Genomic DNA, 17,320 nt, shown 5'->3' on the forward strand with positions numbered 1-17,320 from the left:
GTTTTCATTTGAATTCCAGGGGTTGAGCTCAGGTTAGATTAGTTCTATTTATACTTAGACGGAAAACAGTCATTGAAAGGAAACGATGAAAACAACTAGCGTTCCCCGGTGGGTGACCACTCCGCGCAGGTAGTGAGGATCTCTTTTGGTTTTGACTGAGAAATCAGGGGTCGACAGAGAAGGGCGGGGTAGCGGGTGAAGCTATTTCTAGGAGTGGCAGGGCGCGCGGCGTGTGCGTGAACTGGCCGCGGTAATATATGCCGCCATTAAGAATCTGTGCAGCTTTTTAGCGCTCCGGGCGCAGGGACGCATGTGTTGCTCGAATTCAATCCGTGGGGGGAATGTAGATTGGGCTGTGACCTAGTGGGTTTGATTTATGAACTGTTACACTAGCGATTGTTTACGCATTGCATTTCAGAGCCCCCGCGCACCCTTCAGGCTGCGGCCCGCAGACCCCGCGGCGCCGGAACTCGCAGCAGCCTTTCTCTACCCGTCCTCTTCCCCCAACCCCACCCCGGGAGACCCTCGCAGCTCCCTCCCACCCGCACATTCTCCAGGAAATCAGATTTCGATTTCACTGATCTTAGACTCATACATTCAATTCTCCCGCCCCCAGCCGGCTCCAGTCCCGCAGCCCTGGACGCGGGTCTCCTCTGCTCGTTTACTCTCCAATGTTTACTTCTCCGTAAGGCCATGCGAGGCCTATAAATAGGAGAGGTGGAAGTAACTCTATTGCTTGATCAATAAAGCCCCGTCTCCTCGCCATTTCGGCTGAGCTGTCTTATTAATTATGAAAGGATTCATCTGATCCCTGCCAGGGACCACAGCCTCTCGGCCCCTCAGTTAGAGCCCTTAATGGCGGTTCCTTCTCAAGCTGCCACGGGCCACCGCAGAGGAAAAGGCAAATCGTGGTTAGGGTTCGGCCTGCAGGGACCGTGGTTAGGGCTCCGACCCGCCTGGAACTGGGGCCATGGAGCGCCGCTGGCGTTTGGTCCGCCTCTGCTTTCTCAGCCCAGCGCAAACCCAATTTCGTCAGCTCTAACCTAGAATGGATCTCTGCTTTTTAGTTTATTTTGAAAAATAACTTCCCCTTTCTCTCTTTTGAGTAAACAGAATTTCATGGAAATACATGGCAGTGTCCTAGTTGAGAAGGGTCTGCTTGAAGAGGAGAGGTTATCAAGTGGCATGTGAACAGGTGAATTTAGCACCTGGCTTCATGTGTCCCTTCAGGTACCTCTGAGAACTCGGCCAAGAAAGCAGGCTTGGGGCAGGAAACAGACGACACCCCCATTTCAAACAATAACTTTTATTTTATACTTCTCTATACTTTGTAGCAAATTTTTTTTGCTGAATTTAGTTAATAATAAACTTTTTAAATTACATCTCTCTCTTTTTTTAAAATCAAGGCTCTCTATGTCAAAATCTTTTTAAACTATATTTTAGGGTAACATTTAACATCCCCCCCCCTTGTGATCTACACCGTTGGATATTCAGGTATTACTGTACGTGTTAACAGCTAAAACAAGAGAGGAGGGAAAAGGAAGGCAGTGGACTTGAAAAGATGCATCAGCAGGTAAAGCTGAACCTCTCAGTGATTTTAGCAGCATTTCTTCTGACAGCCTTTACCTCTAACCCGAGATTTCCCAACACTTTTCCTCTCTCCCTCCTATCCTTAAACCACAAAACCAATAATCTGTCCTTTCATTTTTCTTGAGGAGAAATGTGCAGCGGAAATGATCAAAACAAGATACTGTGGAAGAAAGACGTGAGCGTGAATTATTCACCAATTGCTTCGCTCGTGGACATCTGTCCTGGTTTCATTCCCCTGGCCTTCTCTCCTCTTTCCTATTAGAAGGAGCCCATCATTTCTCATGTATTAACATTATTAGTATAGTAGGTGGCCCAGGGCCGTTCCTGAGATTCTTTTGCCAAAAAATAAAAATTTTAAAAATGGGTGGGTTTGCCATTTTCTTATTTTTATGTGAAAAGGGACTAAAGCTGAGGTCCGATTTTGGCTGTGCTTGCTTGCTCACTGATTGGTAACATTTGGCAAATAATAAACACAAGAGATCAAAGAAAATTAAAGAGAATCAGGATTTCCCACAATCCTATATGAGTGTTTTCAGCATCACAGAGAATCACAACGTCCCTAAAGAACGAATGGATCTTCCTCTTGATTTCCGGGAGCACGGAGTGGGTGTGGGTGGGCGCGCGGGGGGAGCCGGCCCCGCGCTCAGAAGGAAAGCCAGGTTGCTAAAGCTGCCGAGAGAGACGCCAGGAGCACTGGGAGCGCCGGGAGCAGGTACCCCGCCGCCCCGTTGCCGCTGCCGCAGAGTTCGAATAAGCTGCCTTGGATGTTGAGGTTTTTGGACTCTTTTCTCAGTTTATCCCATATATCTTTCGCCCCTTCCTGGCAATCCGTAAGGGCTGTGACCGTGCAGCTGTGGAAATCCTCCCAGTATCTGGCGAGGAACAGAACAAACAGAAGAAGCAGGTTCACTTTGGGCGCCGGGGGGACCCTGGGCCTCCTGCCTCGCGCCTTCTCCCTCGCGGCGTCGCTGACCACGGCGGGCACCCCCTCCCTACCTCCTCTCCACGGCCCTGGCGACTGGGTTCTTGCAAGGTCAACCCTCTCGGGACCCCAGCCCACCCTAGAAGCCGCGGGCCAAGGAGACGGCCGCCCCCTTCGGGGTCTGGCATCTCTCCCTGTGTGCCCGGCGGGGAACCCAGCAGCCAGATTCCGGGCCTCATAGGCTGCGCCGCGCTCGCTCCTCGGCCTGTGCAAACAGATTGCTCGTCCTCCTCGGGGAAAGCCAGGAAAACTGTGCTAAGCCTTGCAAGCTGCCGCCCATTAATGCCTCTTAGCTTGCAAGATGGTTACTTGCTCTGAGCGCGGCCCTCCCCACTGGGCTTTTCACTTTCTCCTCCCTCTCGCCCCTTCTGTCTTCTTCCCTCCTGGCGCCGTGGTGCTTCTTAGCTCACCATCGCTCTCCCTCCACCCCCCTACTCCTTTCCTTTTGTTTCCTGTAGTCCTATTTTCCTTTTTTTCCCTCCTCCTTTCTTTGTCTTCCTCCTTTCCCCTCCCCTCTGTTTTCCTCTAATTCAGTTCCTCACTTCCCCATCCTCACTTTCTTGGTCCCCCGTGGCTCCTCGCCTTGCTTTCCACAGTCTCCCAGTTCAGATTCGGTTTGGATGCTCCTGCTTGCCTTTCCCCTCCCCGGGATCCGGGAGTGTTGGTGCCGCGGCCCTCCGTGCCAGGGCCCCTGGGGGCAGCTTTGTAAACCTGCTTTTTGCAAACCTCTGTGCTCCCGGCCATGCGCACTTGGTCCCTCCTCTTCTCCCTCCGCCCCCAGTCTTCGTGTGGGCTTGGACTCCATGAGGCCTCCTCCCGACAGCCGTGGGGGATAGTGCCCAGCCCCCGAAGGCAAGGACTCCAGGGCTGGCACGGGACCCACCGATGCCAACCCTTGTGGTACCCGGCTCCCTGTCCTTCCCTCTCGCTTCTTCAGCCCAGCGGCTTCCTCCCCCAGGACTCACCTACTAGTCCTGCCCCCCACAACCTTCATCCAACCTATCCTTTTTTGTTACCCCCCTCCCCCACTTCTTCTAAAAACCCAGAATAGATCCGGGGACTAAATGTAATTTCAACCCGTGATCGATTCCTGAGGCGCTGTCTCCTCTTGGTGTTGGGTCGATCAGCGTGTCTCAGTAATGCCTGCTGGCTCCCACCTCACGGGGGCCCTGAGCGCCAGGTCACCAGTGACCACTGTCCCTGCAGTTTGGTTGTATTGTCTCCTATCGCTCCTTTCTTCTTACTAGCTTGGACTGTAAGCATGTTGAAGGCAGGCACTATGTTTGCTTTATCCTTATTTCCACTCCCACCCCATCTTCTGGTTAATAATGAAGTTAAAATGCTTGTTGGATTGTCTTGAGTTCTGGCTGTTTTCTAACGACCTCCCGAGTCTCTAATTTATGAGGACTTGGGGGTCCAGGGGTGTAGGGCTCCCAGGTTCCTCAACTGGAAATACATAACAAGATTTAGAGAAACCTAAGTGGTGGAAAGACAACTCTCCGCATAATTGCACTTCCCAAAGGATGTCTAAATCCCTCCTTTCTTTCTGCAAGCCCAGATGGAAACAGGACCCTCCTGAAAGAGAGACATGGTGGAAAAGGACAGACATCCAGGTGGGTATGGAAAGAGGTGGGCTTCAGCAGGGTGTTGAGCAACCAGTGCACCACCCCAATGGGAGCCTCAACCCAGCTGTGGCCTGTGATCTCTGGGAGGGGTCCTCCTCATTTCCATTTTTTACAGGACCAACATCCTGCTAAAAAAAATTAAAATAACTTCAAATAACCAAGTTGTGGTAAATGATGGAGGATTTGGGAGCTGATCTATATTTTACCTTTTGTTGTGCTTTATAGATACATTCTTACCTATCATCAAACACATGGCATTCCAGTAGGTAGGTAAGCATGCCAGATTCAAACTTTTGTTGCTTCCCTGATAGGGAGGTACCCACTATTTAGCTGCTGTGGCTCCTGGTGGGTACCTGAGTATTTAGAAAAATGTGCAGCAAAATTGACCCCTGTTTACTCATACTTTAACCAAATAAACAAACCCCCCCCCCCCCAGGAATTAGAGAAAGAAGAAGGTCTTCACAGTATAAAAAAGGTAGTACAGCAAATGGTCACTCCAACCTCTGGGGTACAAGGAACACCTCTTGCCTTGACTTTATTGAAAGGGCCATTATGAGGGGGGTTGTCACAGCTGCTTTTGAAAAATAAAATATAGTGTGTGTTATTGCAGAGGATAGGGGTATTTCTGGGGTTTGCAGCAGCTAAAATGTCACTGGGCCTGGCCATGAACTCTCATGGCCCTCCTTGGGCCCTTAGCTGCTCTGGTCTGCAAATATGTGAATACTTGTAGACAAAGAAAACCAAAAAAGCAAGGAAGGTAACTACCTTAAACCTAGGAAATTACTATAAACTCAGCAGTCACTCGGTGCCTGGAACTCTCTCTTCTTGGGCAGTCATTGGCAGGAAACACAATATTCTTTCAGCCTCTTTCCTAGAAAGAGGAAGGGGGACTTTTGTCCCTTACCTGCCCTCCAACTTCCTTGATGTGTACTTGAAGGGTGTTTTAATCAGGGTAAATGGACAAAATAGGCAAGAGGCTTTCCTTTTAGGCAAGCTTATTACCTAAAATGCTCCTCAAACCAAAACCAACCACTTTGGGTGGTAGTGAGCAGGCCTGTCATCTGTGAAGAAGCAAAGAATGAGGAAGACTACTCCAAGCAGAGAAAATTGCTGGCAGCTCTCCCTGCCCCCTTGCTCTGGGTGCGTTGAGAGAGTGCGCCTCAGTGCTGGACTGGGCCAGGATTGGAACAATTCCAGCCTCTGCCAATTCCAGGCTATAGCATCCCCTTGGGCAGAACAGGCCCAGGCAAGGCCTGAGGGTGGGAGCCAAAAGGTGAAAATGAGCAAATCCGTGCTGGCGCAGATCTCTCACCTCAGCAGCGCCCCCTGTACAGGTACCTAGCAGACCAGGGAGGACACTTACGTGCACACGGTCTTGATGTTCGTTTTGTCGTCCAGACCCTGCGGGTAGTTGGCCACGCTTTCGCCGAGCTTGAGCAAACAGTCCGAGAAGCCCTTAAAGACTGCATCGCACTTGCCCGCTGCTCTCACAGCCTGCACCAGGTACGCTGCAGGAGGAGGGACACGGGTCAGCAGCGCCTAGATCCCACCCTATAGCCCCTCCGCCCATCCGCTTCCCAACTCCACACGGCTTCCTCCCATCGAGTGGTATCCAGCCTTTGAGTGCGCCAGAGTTAAAGGTGAATGAAAAATGTGGTTCCAGAATGAATGACCTGTCCTCAACTACCGTCTTCTGCAGACTGTCAGTGTCTGAGAGGGTGTGGGTGGCCCCGAGTAGAGTATATTCCCGTCCTGCAGCTCCCTCCCTCATCTCGCTCTCTATCTTTTCTGGTTCCACTGTCCACTCATCTCACCTACCTTTTCCCCTTTATTTCTCCCTTTCTACTCCCTCCCTCTTTTCCCAGCACTTCCCCAGAAAGCCTGGTCACAGCTCTGAGAGTGCAATCTTCCATTTCTGAGGCGACAGAGGGGATCTCACAGCAGAGAGTGGGAGTGAGGAAGGGATAAGGAGGCGACAAAGCAGTGGGTCACGCGGCTAAACCTAATGCCACTCCGTGTGAAAAAGCCTGGACTTGGCGCCCAAATCCTTCACGGGCGCTCAGCAAACACTGCTGAATGAATAAGGTAGCCAGGTCTCTGGAAGCCACCAGCAGCCACCAGCAGCCACCAGAATGGATTGGTTCATTATGAAACCGTTTGCACACCGTGCAGTCTTTGTTCCGAAAGATATCCTCCATGCACCCTTCCCACCTCACTGGAGAGAGAGAGCAGCCTAGGTATTCCGGACCGGGCAAGGGATGACCGTGGTCCGGAGCAGTCTGGGCCCGGCAGGGTCACCAATGTGTCTGTACCGGCGACCCTGGGTCACTCAAAGGAGGCGAAATCCCTGAGCCGCGGCCCCCCTGCTTCCTCCACTTCGATTCACGGCTCAGCTTCCCCCACACACTTTACCCCGCGGAAAACCTGCCACCACTCCCGCCAGGAGCAGGGTGGGACCTTTCCCCTCCAGGCTCAGTCCAGCTGTTGAGGGCCTAGGTGGCTGCCGCCCCGGGTTCTTGGCCTCTAGCTGGGGGCTGCCTCCAGAGCTGGGGCGGGGATAGCAGCTAGGGTGGTAAAAGGAGGTGGTGATGCAGAGGGAGGAGGAGGAGACCCAGGCCACACTGAGGTCCACGGTCTTGGCCTCCTGTCGGTCGAACCCTGCGGCTAGGACCTGAGAGAGAGAGAGAGAGAGACAGGCTCCAGAACGCGGACGCACTGCTGTGGTCATTCTCTCCATTTCAGGGCCGAAGAATCGGGATAAGTGTTCACTGGCGAAAGGCCAAAAACACTCCGGGCGCCAGGAGGGCGCACAAGAAGCTCAGATCTTCGCTGTTGGGGCGAGGGGAGGGATAAATCTTTTCAGAACCGAAATTGGCCTAAAAGGCCCACGATCCTGAGCTCTGGCCTCTTCCTGGGCAGTGTTCTACGTGGCCGAGGCAATTGTGAATGTCTCCGTGGGGAGAACCGTACCCGACACTCCTCCCTCCCGCAGTCACTGCTAGACACAGACAGGGGAAAGGTGACCAGACCTGCAGAGCCGCACCGTTTACTAACTGCTGCAGGAAGAGCAAGGCGGACCTAGCGCTTTCTAATCCGGAACGGGAAGCTATGGGGTAGGGACTAGGGTTAGCTTCGACCTCGGCTCAGGCTATAGGTGCACGCCCCCCCCCCCCCACGCGATATAATAAAAGCCCTTGAGACTGCAGTATCAAGTAGAATATGAGTGTTTGTTCTAATAGGAACATGGTCACAATGAAACAAACCCCACCCGTTGTCCTCTATAATGCATGTCACAAATGCTGCTTTGCAGCAAAGAAACGAAATAAAATACAATCAATTTCCCCAGATTTCTGTCTCTCCTTACCCCTTACTTCCACTCCCCAAAAGTTGATGGTGAAAGAGTAGCCCCTAAGATGTATTAACAATTTTTAAAAGGGGAACTGGGGTTTGCTGGGGGCGGGAAGCTCTCCTGTCACGTTATCTTTCCAGGCGCTGCTTGAGAAAACCCTCCATACCGCGCATGTGTGAGTGTGTGAAGTGTAAAATAATAACTCGTGAAAATCGTGAAAATTTCTTCCGTCCTTTCTTTTTTTCCGTCCCAACTATGACTCCTTGGTCTCTAGTTGGCTCGGTCGGTAGGAGAGGTCAGGAGCTTGTGCTCTGGACGTATTTTGCAGGCTCATGCATTAATGCAAGTAGCAGTCCGCGCGACCCTCGCTGCTGTTTCTGAACCCAACTTCACAGAGCTTCGGGCAGGCGACCTGGGCTCCTTCCCTGTCCTCTCCGGTGTCCGCACTTTGTGTCATTTCCATCTGTTCATTCATTCGTTCGACCTCTCATTCATTCCAAACTTCCTCCAGCTCTGTCTTCATTTGCGTTCACCACCCTCTCCACCTCCCCTACCCTCCTCACCCCCCCACTTTTCTCACCAAATGTCAATGATTTGGGACAGCTCCCAGACATGAATTAATAAAGATCGTGAGGCTCTGGTGTGGGAAAGGGCAGATATTCAGGAACAAATTTGCTCATTTTTAATTCCACAGCCAAAAAAAAAAAGAGGTCTTTTCTGGGCTGAGGTTAGTGTTCCAAGTGTACCCCGCATGAACAATCGCTGTCTCTCCCAGCCCCTCCCCCCAGTAAGGTTATTTCCCACTGGGAAAACAGCCCCAAACATTTTCTGATTTTAAATCCCTGTGTCAAAATAACTGCTGTCTCCTGCTCTCTAAAAATTTTCAGCCTAATTGCAAAATGCCACATTTACTTATTTCCAACATCTAAGGGACTTGCTGCAATTAGAAAGGTTTATCTATTGCATTTCTCTGAACTAATGTCAGAATCAAAACAACCAGATTTAAAATATCAAGTCATTTTTCAGAATTAAAGGAAAACGCCAACATCCTGCATCATGCAAAAAAAAAAAAAATTCAGATACTCTAAATTATGTCAAATGCATAGAAACCTACTGCAAAGATCTATTTTATTGTATAGATAACGACAAACCCTGTTTTCTTCACATTTCTCATGAAGAAAAGTGTTATGCATTTTATCTCTTGACCCAAACCAATTCCTTAAAGCTTGTCCCCCCCCCCCAATACTGCAAGGATTTGTCTGCAAAGAATGCCACAGCCTGAAATGATAAGAAGCAACAAACCCTTTTATTGCCAGAAAACCCTTTGAGAAGTTTCTATTTTTCTGTTGTTCTTTCTATTAATAATCTGCTTCACTTTCACTTTTAGGTCACCTTAATTAACATTCTGACCCGCATGAGAAGGGGCTTTTCTAGTGCTCCCTTACATCATTCTTCATTCTGGATGAAAAAATGTGAACTTTTTAAAACCCAACAGCAGCATAACTAGGACTCAACATTCCTTAACATCAAACGAGGACTGTATAAATCTGTCATCAACTTCAAATAAACAAAAATAACAAACACCCAACATAACATATTGCAAATACTTCTTAACCCTTTCCTATATGTATTGTACAGGTGTTTATGTGAAAAGGAACGGGCAAATATTATATCCACATATATTAGGCTGAATTCAATTTCCTCAATGATGAGCACATTAAATCACTACTTTGGGCTTCCCTATCATTCTCAGTTTGCCCCCCAGCCAGTCTGCGGTGCCCGGTGCAAACGCTGCAGCTAGAGCATGGGGGTGGGGTGGCGGGAGAATGACAAAGTTCTAAATGCAGCAGTCTGAGCCCCGGAATATCTTTGCTTTCGGTACAAAAACTTTCCAGTTCTAGCTGCCTAGCTATCTTTTCCCTGCATTCACCTTTCGACCCTTCAAAATAATACTTTGCAGTATCGCAGGGGCCAATGCATTGCCCCAGAACGCACCAACCTGGTCTAACCAAGAGAGGGAAGCAAAAATGGACGTGCGCTTCGGGGAAAAATGGGAGAAAAACCCCCTTCTGCAGCTGCTGGCCGCTCACATTTCCTGGATAACGTTTGAAGTCTCTCTCTTTCTCTTTTTAGAAAAACCAACCGGGACTCGCGAGTCCCTAGGAACCGATGCCCACACCCTTGAGGGTTTGCGGGCTTCTCCGCATTCCCCGGCAGCTGCGGGCCAGTCGGACCTCTCGGCCCGGCTGGCTGCCTCTTGCCACCCTTAACCAATCTGGCCGGGCTGCCACTTACCTATTTGCACCGCGAGGATCAGTGAAATATATCTGCCGTTCAACTTAAGTCCCATCCTACGTTTAGTCAAACCATTTGCGACCGCAGACCTTTAAATAGTTAGTTTAGAGAACGCGGGGGAAAGCTGAAAAATAGGCATTGCCAACAAGTTCCAGGAGCGACGGAGACTTTATGCACGGCGAAGGCAGAGGGAGGAGAGGGAACGAGGGAGGGGGAGAGAGAGAGAGCGAGAGAGAGCGAGAGAGAGCGAGAGAGAGCGAGAGAGAGAGAGAGAGAGAGGGAGGGAGGGAGGGAGAGGGAGAGAGAGACTAAGGGAGAGAGGGGGGAAGTGCTGGGAATGGTTCACTCCATTAGGAGGGGGCGGAGGAAGTACAGCCTCACGCCCACGAGAAGGCCTGACGTGGGGGATGACACGGAATCATTTTTTTTTTTTTTCTAAATAGAGCCACCTTGGTAGAGAACCGCCATTTATAGTCATCAGAAGCTGCAATTAATCAAATATCTCCAATTAAAGTGCGATCCGAACGAAATCTTGTCTCGGGGGTGACCATTCCCCACCCTTGCGGCTACCCCGCCTACTCGCTGTTCCCGGGGCCCCCAACCCCGCCCCCTTCAAGCGCAGAACAGGGGCTCCCCTCCCCTCCCCTTTCTGGAGCCGGGCAGCCCTGACGCGCCCACTCAGTTGTTTCAACCTGCTCCCTCCACCCCTCCAGCTCAACAGCGAATCCAACCCCCTCTCTACGATGCTCTACGGTTTAAAGAAGTGGGAGAAGGAAAAGCTGTTAAACCAGCTCCATTATTCGGATCACCGTGCCCCTCATCCTCAGCCTGCCCCTTGCACTTGCCTACTCTCTTTTTCTCCAACCCAGCAGCTGAGCTTGGGTGCAGCCTGGAGCGCGTGAGCACACACTCACGCCCACACACGCGTACTCCCGCGAGCCCGGCCGAGCACCTTCCTACACCTTTGCCCGCACACTCTACACGCGATCGCGCGCACACGCCCGGGCCTTGGGGATTTGGTCTGCACCTGTGCGGGCCCTGAAACGTACACCGCGCGCCCTCTGAATTTCACCAGCTCGGAAGCCCAGAGCCCAAGAGAGGCCGCTTCATGACACACAGCGACACCTGTTTATGGAGGTGGGGAGAGCACGGAGGAAGGAGCCTCTCCAAAGACAATTTTGGATACTAGAGATTTACTAACTCTCAGAGCATTAGGGCATTTCTGAAATCTCCAGTATGCGGGTTTCTTTCTGATTCTGATGCATCTCTTGGGGTTGTTGGGCGCAAGTACACGTACACACACGTACATCACGTACGCACACGCACACGGACACCCAGACCCCCGACACACCTGCACTGTCTTTTGATGCTCAGACACAAACCCTGTGTAGACGCAGCCTACTCTGCAACGAAGCGCTTCTGCAGCTGTGTCTGTGTTCTGTGCAAGGTGCTATCAACGGCAGCTTGAATTGAGAATGAAAAATAAACAGGGCTATTTTTTTCTCCCAAACGCCGTTAGGCTGTGGTTTCCTTCCTTTCTTCAGCATCAAAATAAGCTTAAATCCTAGCTTCTTTAATGAAATGCTAAAGAACGCATCGGCCAATTTGAAGCACGTTAAGAGAAAAATAAATAAAAACGACTTCCCCAAATCTTCCAAGAATACACGGGGAGACATCAAGATATTAAACAAACAGTAGAAAAACAAACGGATTAAGGAGATACCGAATCGAATTTACTCTCCAGGCAGCGTATCCCCTGCGCTCCTATCTCCGGGGCACCACACTCATTTAGTTATTTGGAGATGCACAGACAGTGAAAAGAATAGAAAGTGCAAAGTAAGCAGGTGGGACAGGCTGTGGAGAGTGAGGGGCTAAGGGGGAGCGCAGAGGGCCAGACTGCAGTACTCCGTGACGTGAAGCGTGAGCAGACGGGACCTTCTCCCCAAGCCCCAAGGGGCCGCAGACCCGGAGGTGGGTACCAAGGTCCCGGGCCAGGGGACGGAATCACGTAGCCCCTCCCCATGACGTCGGGGCCAGTGGGTGGGGTCGCTATTCCAGGGTCTAGGGGCTCCGTGGGCGCCCCGGTGTTTCCTTTCCCAGCTTTGAGAGGCTCGTGGAAAAGCCGAAAACGTGGGCGGGCAGGGGCGGGGCGGGGACTGGTGGCGAGAGGGGGGCGTCCCTGAGACCCGCCCCTGACACCCTCCAATAGCAAGGCGGGAGATTTGTCCGACGGGCGGGGCCACGAAGGGGTAGCGGCAGGGTCCGCCCACATCGCCGCCTCGCCCCTCAAGGTCCCAAGTGATGGGCCCGCCCCGCTTTTTCGTTCTCGGCGGGGAGATGAGGGCTGGGCTCTTTTCAGATCCCCGGGCGGAAGGCGGTTTAAGATTTTTTTTTGCCTTTAACATACTTGACTTCCCCCGGCTCACCCACTCACTCACCCTGGGTCTCCTGAAACGCTGTTTTCTGAGAACGCCCTGGGACTCCCCGCCATCCCATCCCCCGTTATCCCGAACTTGCGGCGCTCGCTGGAGGCGGGAGGAGGCAGCACTGAAAAGCTAAATGAAGCAGAGTGAAGCGGGTGCGGAAAGCAGCTGCCCCTGGACCCCAGTGCGAGAGCGGAGCGCCGGCCTTCGGGCTCCCGGGTAGTCTCTCCCCCGCACGGCCGCGCGTCGCCGCCCCTGGAACCCCGGCTGGCCTTTTCCTCTCCATTTTCCTTCCCTTGCGTCCCAGTTTCCCTTCGCCGGCCTTGGTGGTTTTGAAAGCGACGATGTGAGAGAGCAGAATTAGTACTGTACATGAATTATATTGGCGTGAATCACTGAAAGCAGATGCTAATGGCGTGTTTTTGTTTTTGTTTTAAAAATCTTATTTAAAAAATTACAAGTCGTTTTGCAACAGGAGCTCCATAATAAGGTTGGTTCTTTCTACTACCATTATTACAGGCTAATGAAATTCCTGGCTGCCAACGTATGCTATTTGGAAACACTAAAGGTGGCCTTGAAGAACGTTTCCTCCTTCCTTCTTTTAACTTGAAAAGTCCACCCCAGATAATATTTGAGGTGAAAAGCAGTGAATGAGAGTGAAAAAACCCAGGTACTAGGCCCTGAGTTGTCAGTATCAAGATGACCTTGGTTTGTCCCCACACTGGTTGAAGTTCCAGGACCTTTAAAAATGGGCGAAATAGGACTTCGAGGGGATTTCCAAGGCGAGTTTCACCTTCAAAATTTTGTGAACCAGAGGTTTTCTAGAATACTATGCTTGGGGTGGGGCGTGGGGATGAGCAGCACAGGGAACAGAGAAAACATCCATGTTGTAGGTCAACTTCTTGCAAAGAACATGTTTCCTTTTGGTAAGCAATTATATTTAAAGTTAAAAAACAAATATAGTTCTGTACTATTTGGGTCTGCATAGCAACTGGAGCCAAAGGTAGCCCTGAAAGTAGGCCTTCATAACTAAGGCAGATAAATATGCCAAATTTCTTATTCCTAAAACTTCCAGAAAGAGACCTTTTTTAATTTTAAGGTTAGAACCAATTTCCTTTCTCAGTTCACATTGCCACAGCCCCAGTCTCAGCAAGTGGGCATGCATATGTTCCACACACACGTGCGCACCTGGTATGTGCCAGGCCCTGCGCTCTGTGCTCTTGCTTTGGCAACAGAGCAAAGCATGGAGCCAGCTGATTCCTCAACTCTCTCTACCAATACATCCTAAGTCGACTTTTCAGAAACTGCTATCTCCAAAAATATCCCTTTGGAATTATTTGTAAGAGCAGTTGCCAGGTCCACTAGGAAATTTCACTTCTGTCTTCCTGGTCAGAAAAAAATCTGCTGTGTTAGCATACATTTGTCTAGCAGTATATCTCTTTCATAAATTCAGTCTGTCATTTTTTTTAATACCTTCAACTAAAGCTTCATTAGAATATAAATGTAAACATATATCTTTTTAAATTTAGAATGGTAACAAGTATACCATATTTAAACGATGATATAAATTTGGATGGGGATGAAATTTTTGTGGAGCTATGTTGGTAAGGGTCCAAATAAAAATCCACTTTGAAGAGGTCTGGGTCTCCCTTTGCATCTGTTACTTGGTAAGGTAATATTTTACTCTTTGATCACTGCTTCAAAATTAGTTGAAACTTCTAGGCCTTAAACATATAAAAGACTAAAGAAGTTTGATTTTAATGAAGAAATTTGAATTCTGTGAGCAAGTGTTCTCTTTGAAATGTATGAATGTGATTAGCTTTCTATTTATAAATAAATATTGGATTAAAAATTAACACTTTATTATGAAGTATACACAGAGAACAATGTACAAAGCAAAGATACACAGCTTATTTATTTATCACAAAGTGAATATTTATGTGATCCTACTCTCACTGAAACAGTCAGGACAGACATGGCAACTAAATGCAACCTGCGTTTCTAGATAAGATCCTAAACTAAAAGACCAGAGAAATCGTTGGGACAGTTAGCAAGATTTGATTGGGGTCTGTATCAGACATTAGTTTGTACCAGTTTGGAGAGTTGTTTGCTGATTATAGAGGAGGATATCCTTGTTTGTGGAGCAAACACACTAGAGTATTTAGGGGTAATGAGACATACCTACAGCTTGTTTGCAAAAGGTTCAGAAACAGAATAGCAATAATGGGAATAAATAGACAGCAATGGAACAAAGAGGGAAATGTTTTTAATTGGGGAATCTCTGGGCAAAGGGGTACAGGAGTTCTTTGCATTGTTCTGGCAATTTTTCCTTAAGTTTAAAGTTATTTCAAAATAATTATTTTAAAAAATCTATTCAATGTCAAAAATAGAGTTTAAAATACTTAGTGAAATATATAGATGAATGGTTCTAAAGCTTAACGAAGCATAAAAAGCATAAACTGGAAAACATTGATAAATTTGACCATAACAAATAAAAGACACTTGTTCATAAAACAACAGCTTAAAGACAATGAAAGGGCACATTACAAGCTGTCACAAAAGTTTGGTAGCAAGAACTAAAGAACTGTTCAAACCAAAAATTTTAAAGCATGGGCTCTCACACACACCCCCCAAAATAAAACTGGAAGAAGACATGAAGAGGCATTTCCTGAAAGAGAAAGTATATGTGGTTTATTCCAGAAATGCAAACAGAACTGGCTTAAAATTCAAAACTCTCAGTGTCTTCATGTCTTTCATGTCCTGGAGGGTTTCAAAGATTACAGGCCTTTCATTTTAGGATGCATCTGGTGTTTTCTCATGACTAAAGTCACGCCATACAGTCATGAAGTCTCATGATTAAACACAGCCTCAGAAACAAAATTGGGTTCTTCTCAATACATTTCATTAGGAGTAACACCATGTTGATCTGTTCCATCACTGGTGATCTTAACCTGGACTGCCTGGTCCTGTTGGTGTCTATAAAGGTTTTCTTTCTTTCTTTATATTTTTTAATTCAAAAAAATTTTGACACTATTACAGATGTCTCCATGCCCCCCATTCACCTTTGCCCACGTCCACCCAGACTCCACCCCTCCCCTGGCCTTCACCACACTATTCTCTGTGTCCATGGGCTATGCATATGTGTTCTTTGGTTAACCCCTCACCTTCTTTTATCTAGTACTCCCCCCCTCGCCTTTGTAACTGCTTAGTATTTTGTGAGGATGTATAAGACTACACCAATTTCCTAGACCTCAGCATACTTCCATGAAATGGCCTTAGCATTCACTTATCACTCATGACTGAATCAATCACTTTTATGGTGGTTGGCAAATGATGATTCTCTATTTTCTGCATTTCTTCTAAATGTGTTATTTGGAATTCTACTCTGCGCATGACCTAGATTTCTTTCTCTTTTTCTTCCCTCACTTTTCCCTCCTTCCTTCCCTCCAGCCCTCCCTCTGTCTTTCATTCTTTTATGTCAGTATAAACTCATGAATTCCCATTTTATTTAATGTGCTGTAATCCCTTCTTATTATTTTAATGCACAAATTGTCTCCTATGTAGCCAATGAGAGCCCCTTCAAGCTTATTTTTGTGTCCTTTCAGTGTATCCCAATCATTCATTGAGAATTCTTACTTTCTGACACAAAAAGATATTCTGGGCTTATCTTGTCTTCACCCACCCCTGGAATTGGTCATTTCTCACTGTATCTTATGTATGTCTTACCCTCTCTTTCATATTTTCATCCTTTTGTTTTACCATGTTTCATTCTATTTATTTTCTATTTCATAAATTCCCTCTTTATCTGTATCTATATATTTTTAAACTGATTCATTGTTTTTAATTTCAGTTATTATTCTGGAAGACTATTGTAGGTGATCTTTAGAAGTGTCTTATCTTTAATAAATTTTTGATTTCATGACAGTTTTAATTTTGAACAGATGTACAGCAAAATTGTGAAAATAGTACAGAGTTCCCATATTCCCCATACCCGTTTTCTCCTACTGTTAACATCTTATATAACACATATGGCGTATTTGTTACTATTTGTTACAGCTACTAAAGTTCATACTTTATTCAGAGTGCCTTTGTTTTTTACCTCACTTGCACTTTTGCCATTCCAGAATCCCATCTAAGACACCACATTACATTTAGTTGTCATATCTCTCTAGAATCCTTGTGGCTGTGGCTGTTTATCAGATTTTCCTTGTTTTTGATGATCTGGGCAGCTTTGAGGACTACTGGTCAGGTATTTTGAATACTATCATTCAATTGAGATTTGTCTTGTGTTTTCCTCATGACTAGACTGTGGTTATGAGTTTTGGGGAATAAGACCATGAAGGCAAAATGTCATTCTTATCACATTGTATCAAAGGTATACTATCAATATGACTACAATGGATGGAATGTTTTTGTTTCCCACAAATGTGTATGTCAAAGCCCTAACCCCCAATGTGATAGTATCTTGAGGTGTGATCTTTGGGAAATAATTAGGGTTAGATGAGGTTAAGACACCTTAATAAGGAGAGATACCATCAAGCTTGGTCCATGAGCATGCACCCAGAAGAGGTCACATGAGCACCTAGCAAGAAGGTGGCTGCCTGCAAGCCAAGAGAGGAGGCCTCAGAATGAAATGAACTGAGGGGCCTTTTTTTTTGTTTTGTTTTATTGGAGCACTTTTTTTGCTTTATGTTACTATAAAATGCTCCAGACTCATCTTATATATTTTTCACCCTAGTCTTAGAATCAGCTATTTTTCAAGGAGCTCTGGTTTTTTAAACTGGAGAATGGTATTAAAAATCATGATCTGGGCAGTAGATATACTTATCGCTACTGAGGTGTTGTTACTGCTTCTAGTCCCTTCCATCTGACTTAACAAGGAAATAAACATTAAATATGTGTGAATATGTACATATCTATAAATATTTTGCTATATAACCATGTGTGTCTATAGTGAATTAAACATTAGTTCATACTAATGTCTCTAATACTAACTTATTATCATATGGGTCATTCTAGATTCCTCTCCTTGTTTCTTTCTCTGTAACCTCCCACT

General features: G+C 47.5%; 1 protein-coding gene across 1 annotated transcript; it reads right to left on the reverse strand.

The window, feature by feature from the left end:
* Positions 1-1,296: 1,296 nt before the first annotated feature.
* On the reverse strand, positions 1,297-10,084 carry NRN1 (neuritin 1). The gene is made up of 3 exons (XM_090271766.1): positions 9,842-10,084; positions 5,561-5,705; positions 1,297-2,462 (listed from the first exon to the last, which is right to left on the reverse strand). The coding sequence occupies exons 1-3, from the start codon at positions 9,894-9,896 to the stop codon at positions 2,234-2,236; spliced, it is 429 nt and encodes a 142-aa protein (XP_090127892.1). The 5' UTR covers positions 9,897-10,084; the 3' UTR covers positions 1,297-2,233.
* Positions 10,085-17,320: the final 7,236 nt, after the last annotated feature.

The sequence above is a fragment of the Furipterus horrens genome, unplaced genomic scaffold (genome assembly GCF_987537825.1).
Source record: "Furipterus horrens unplaced genomic scaffold, mFurHor1.1.pri manual_scaffold_3, whole genome shotgun sequence".
NCBI lineage: Eukaryota > Metazoa > Chordata > Mammalia > Chiroptera > Furipteridae > Furipterus > Furipterus horrens.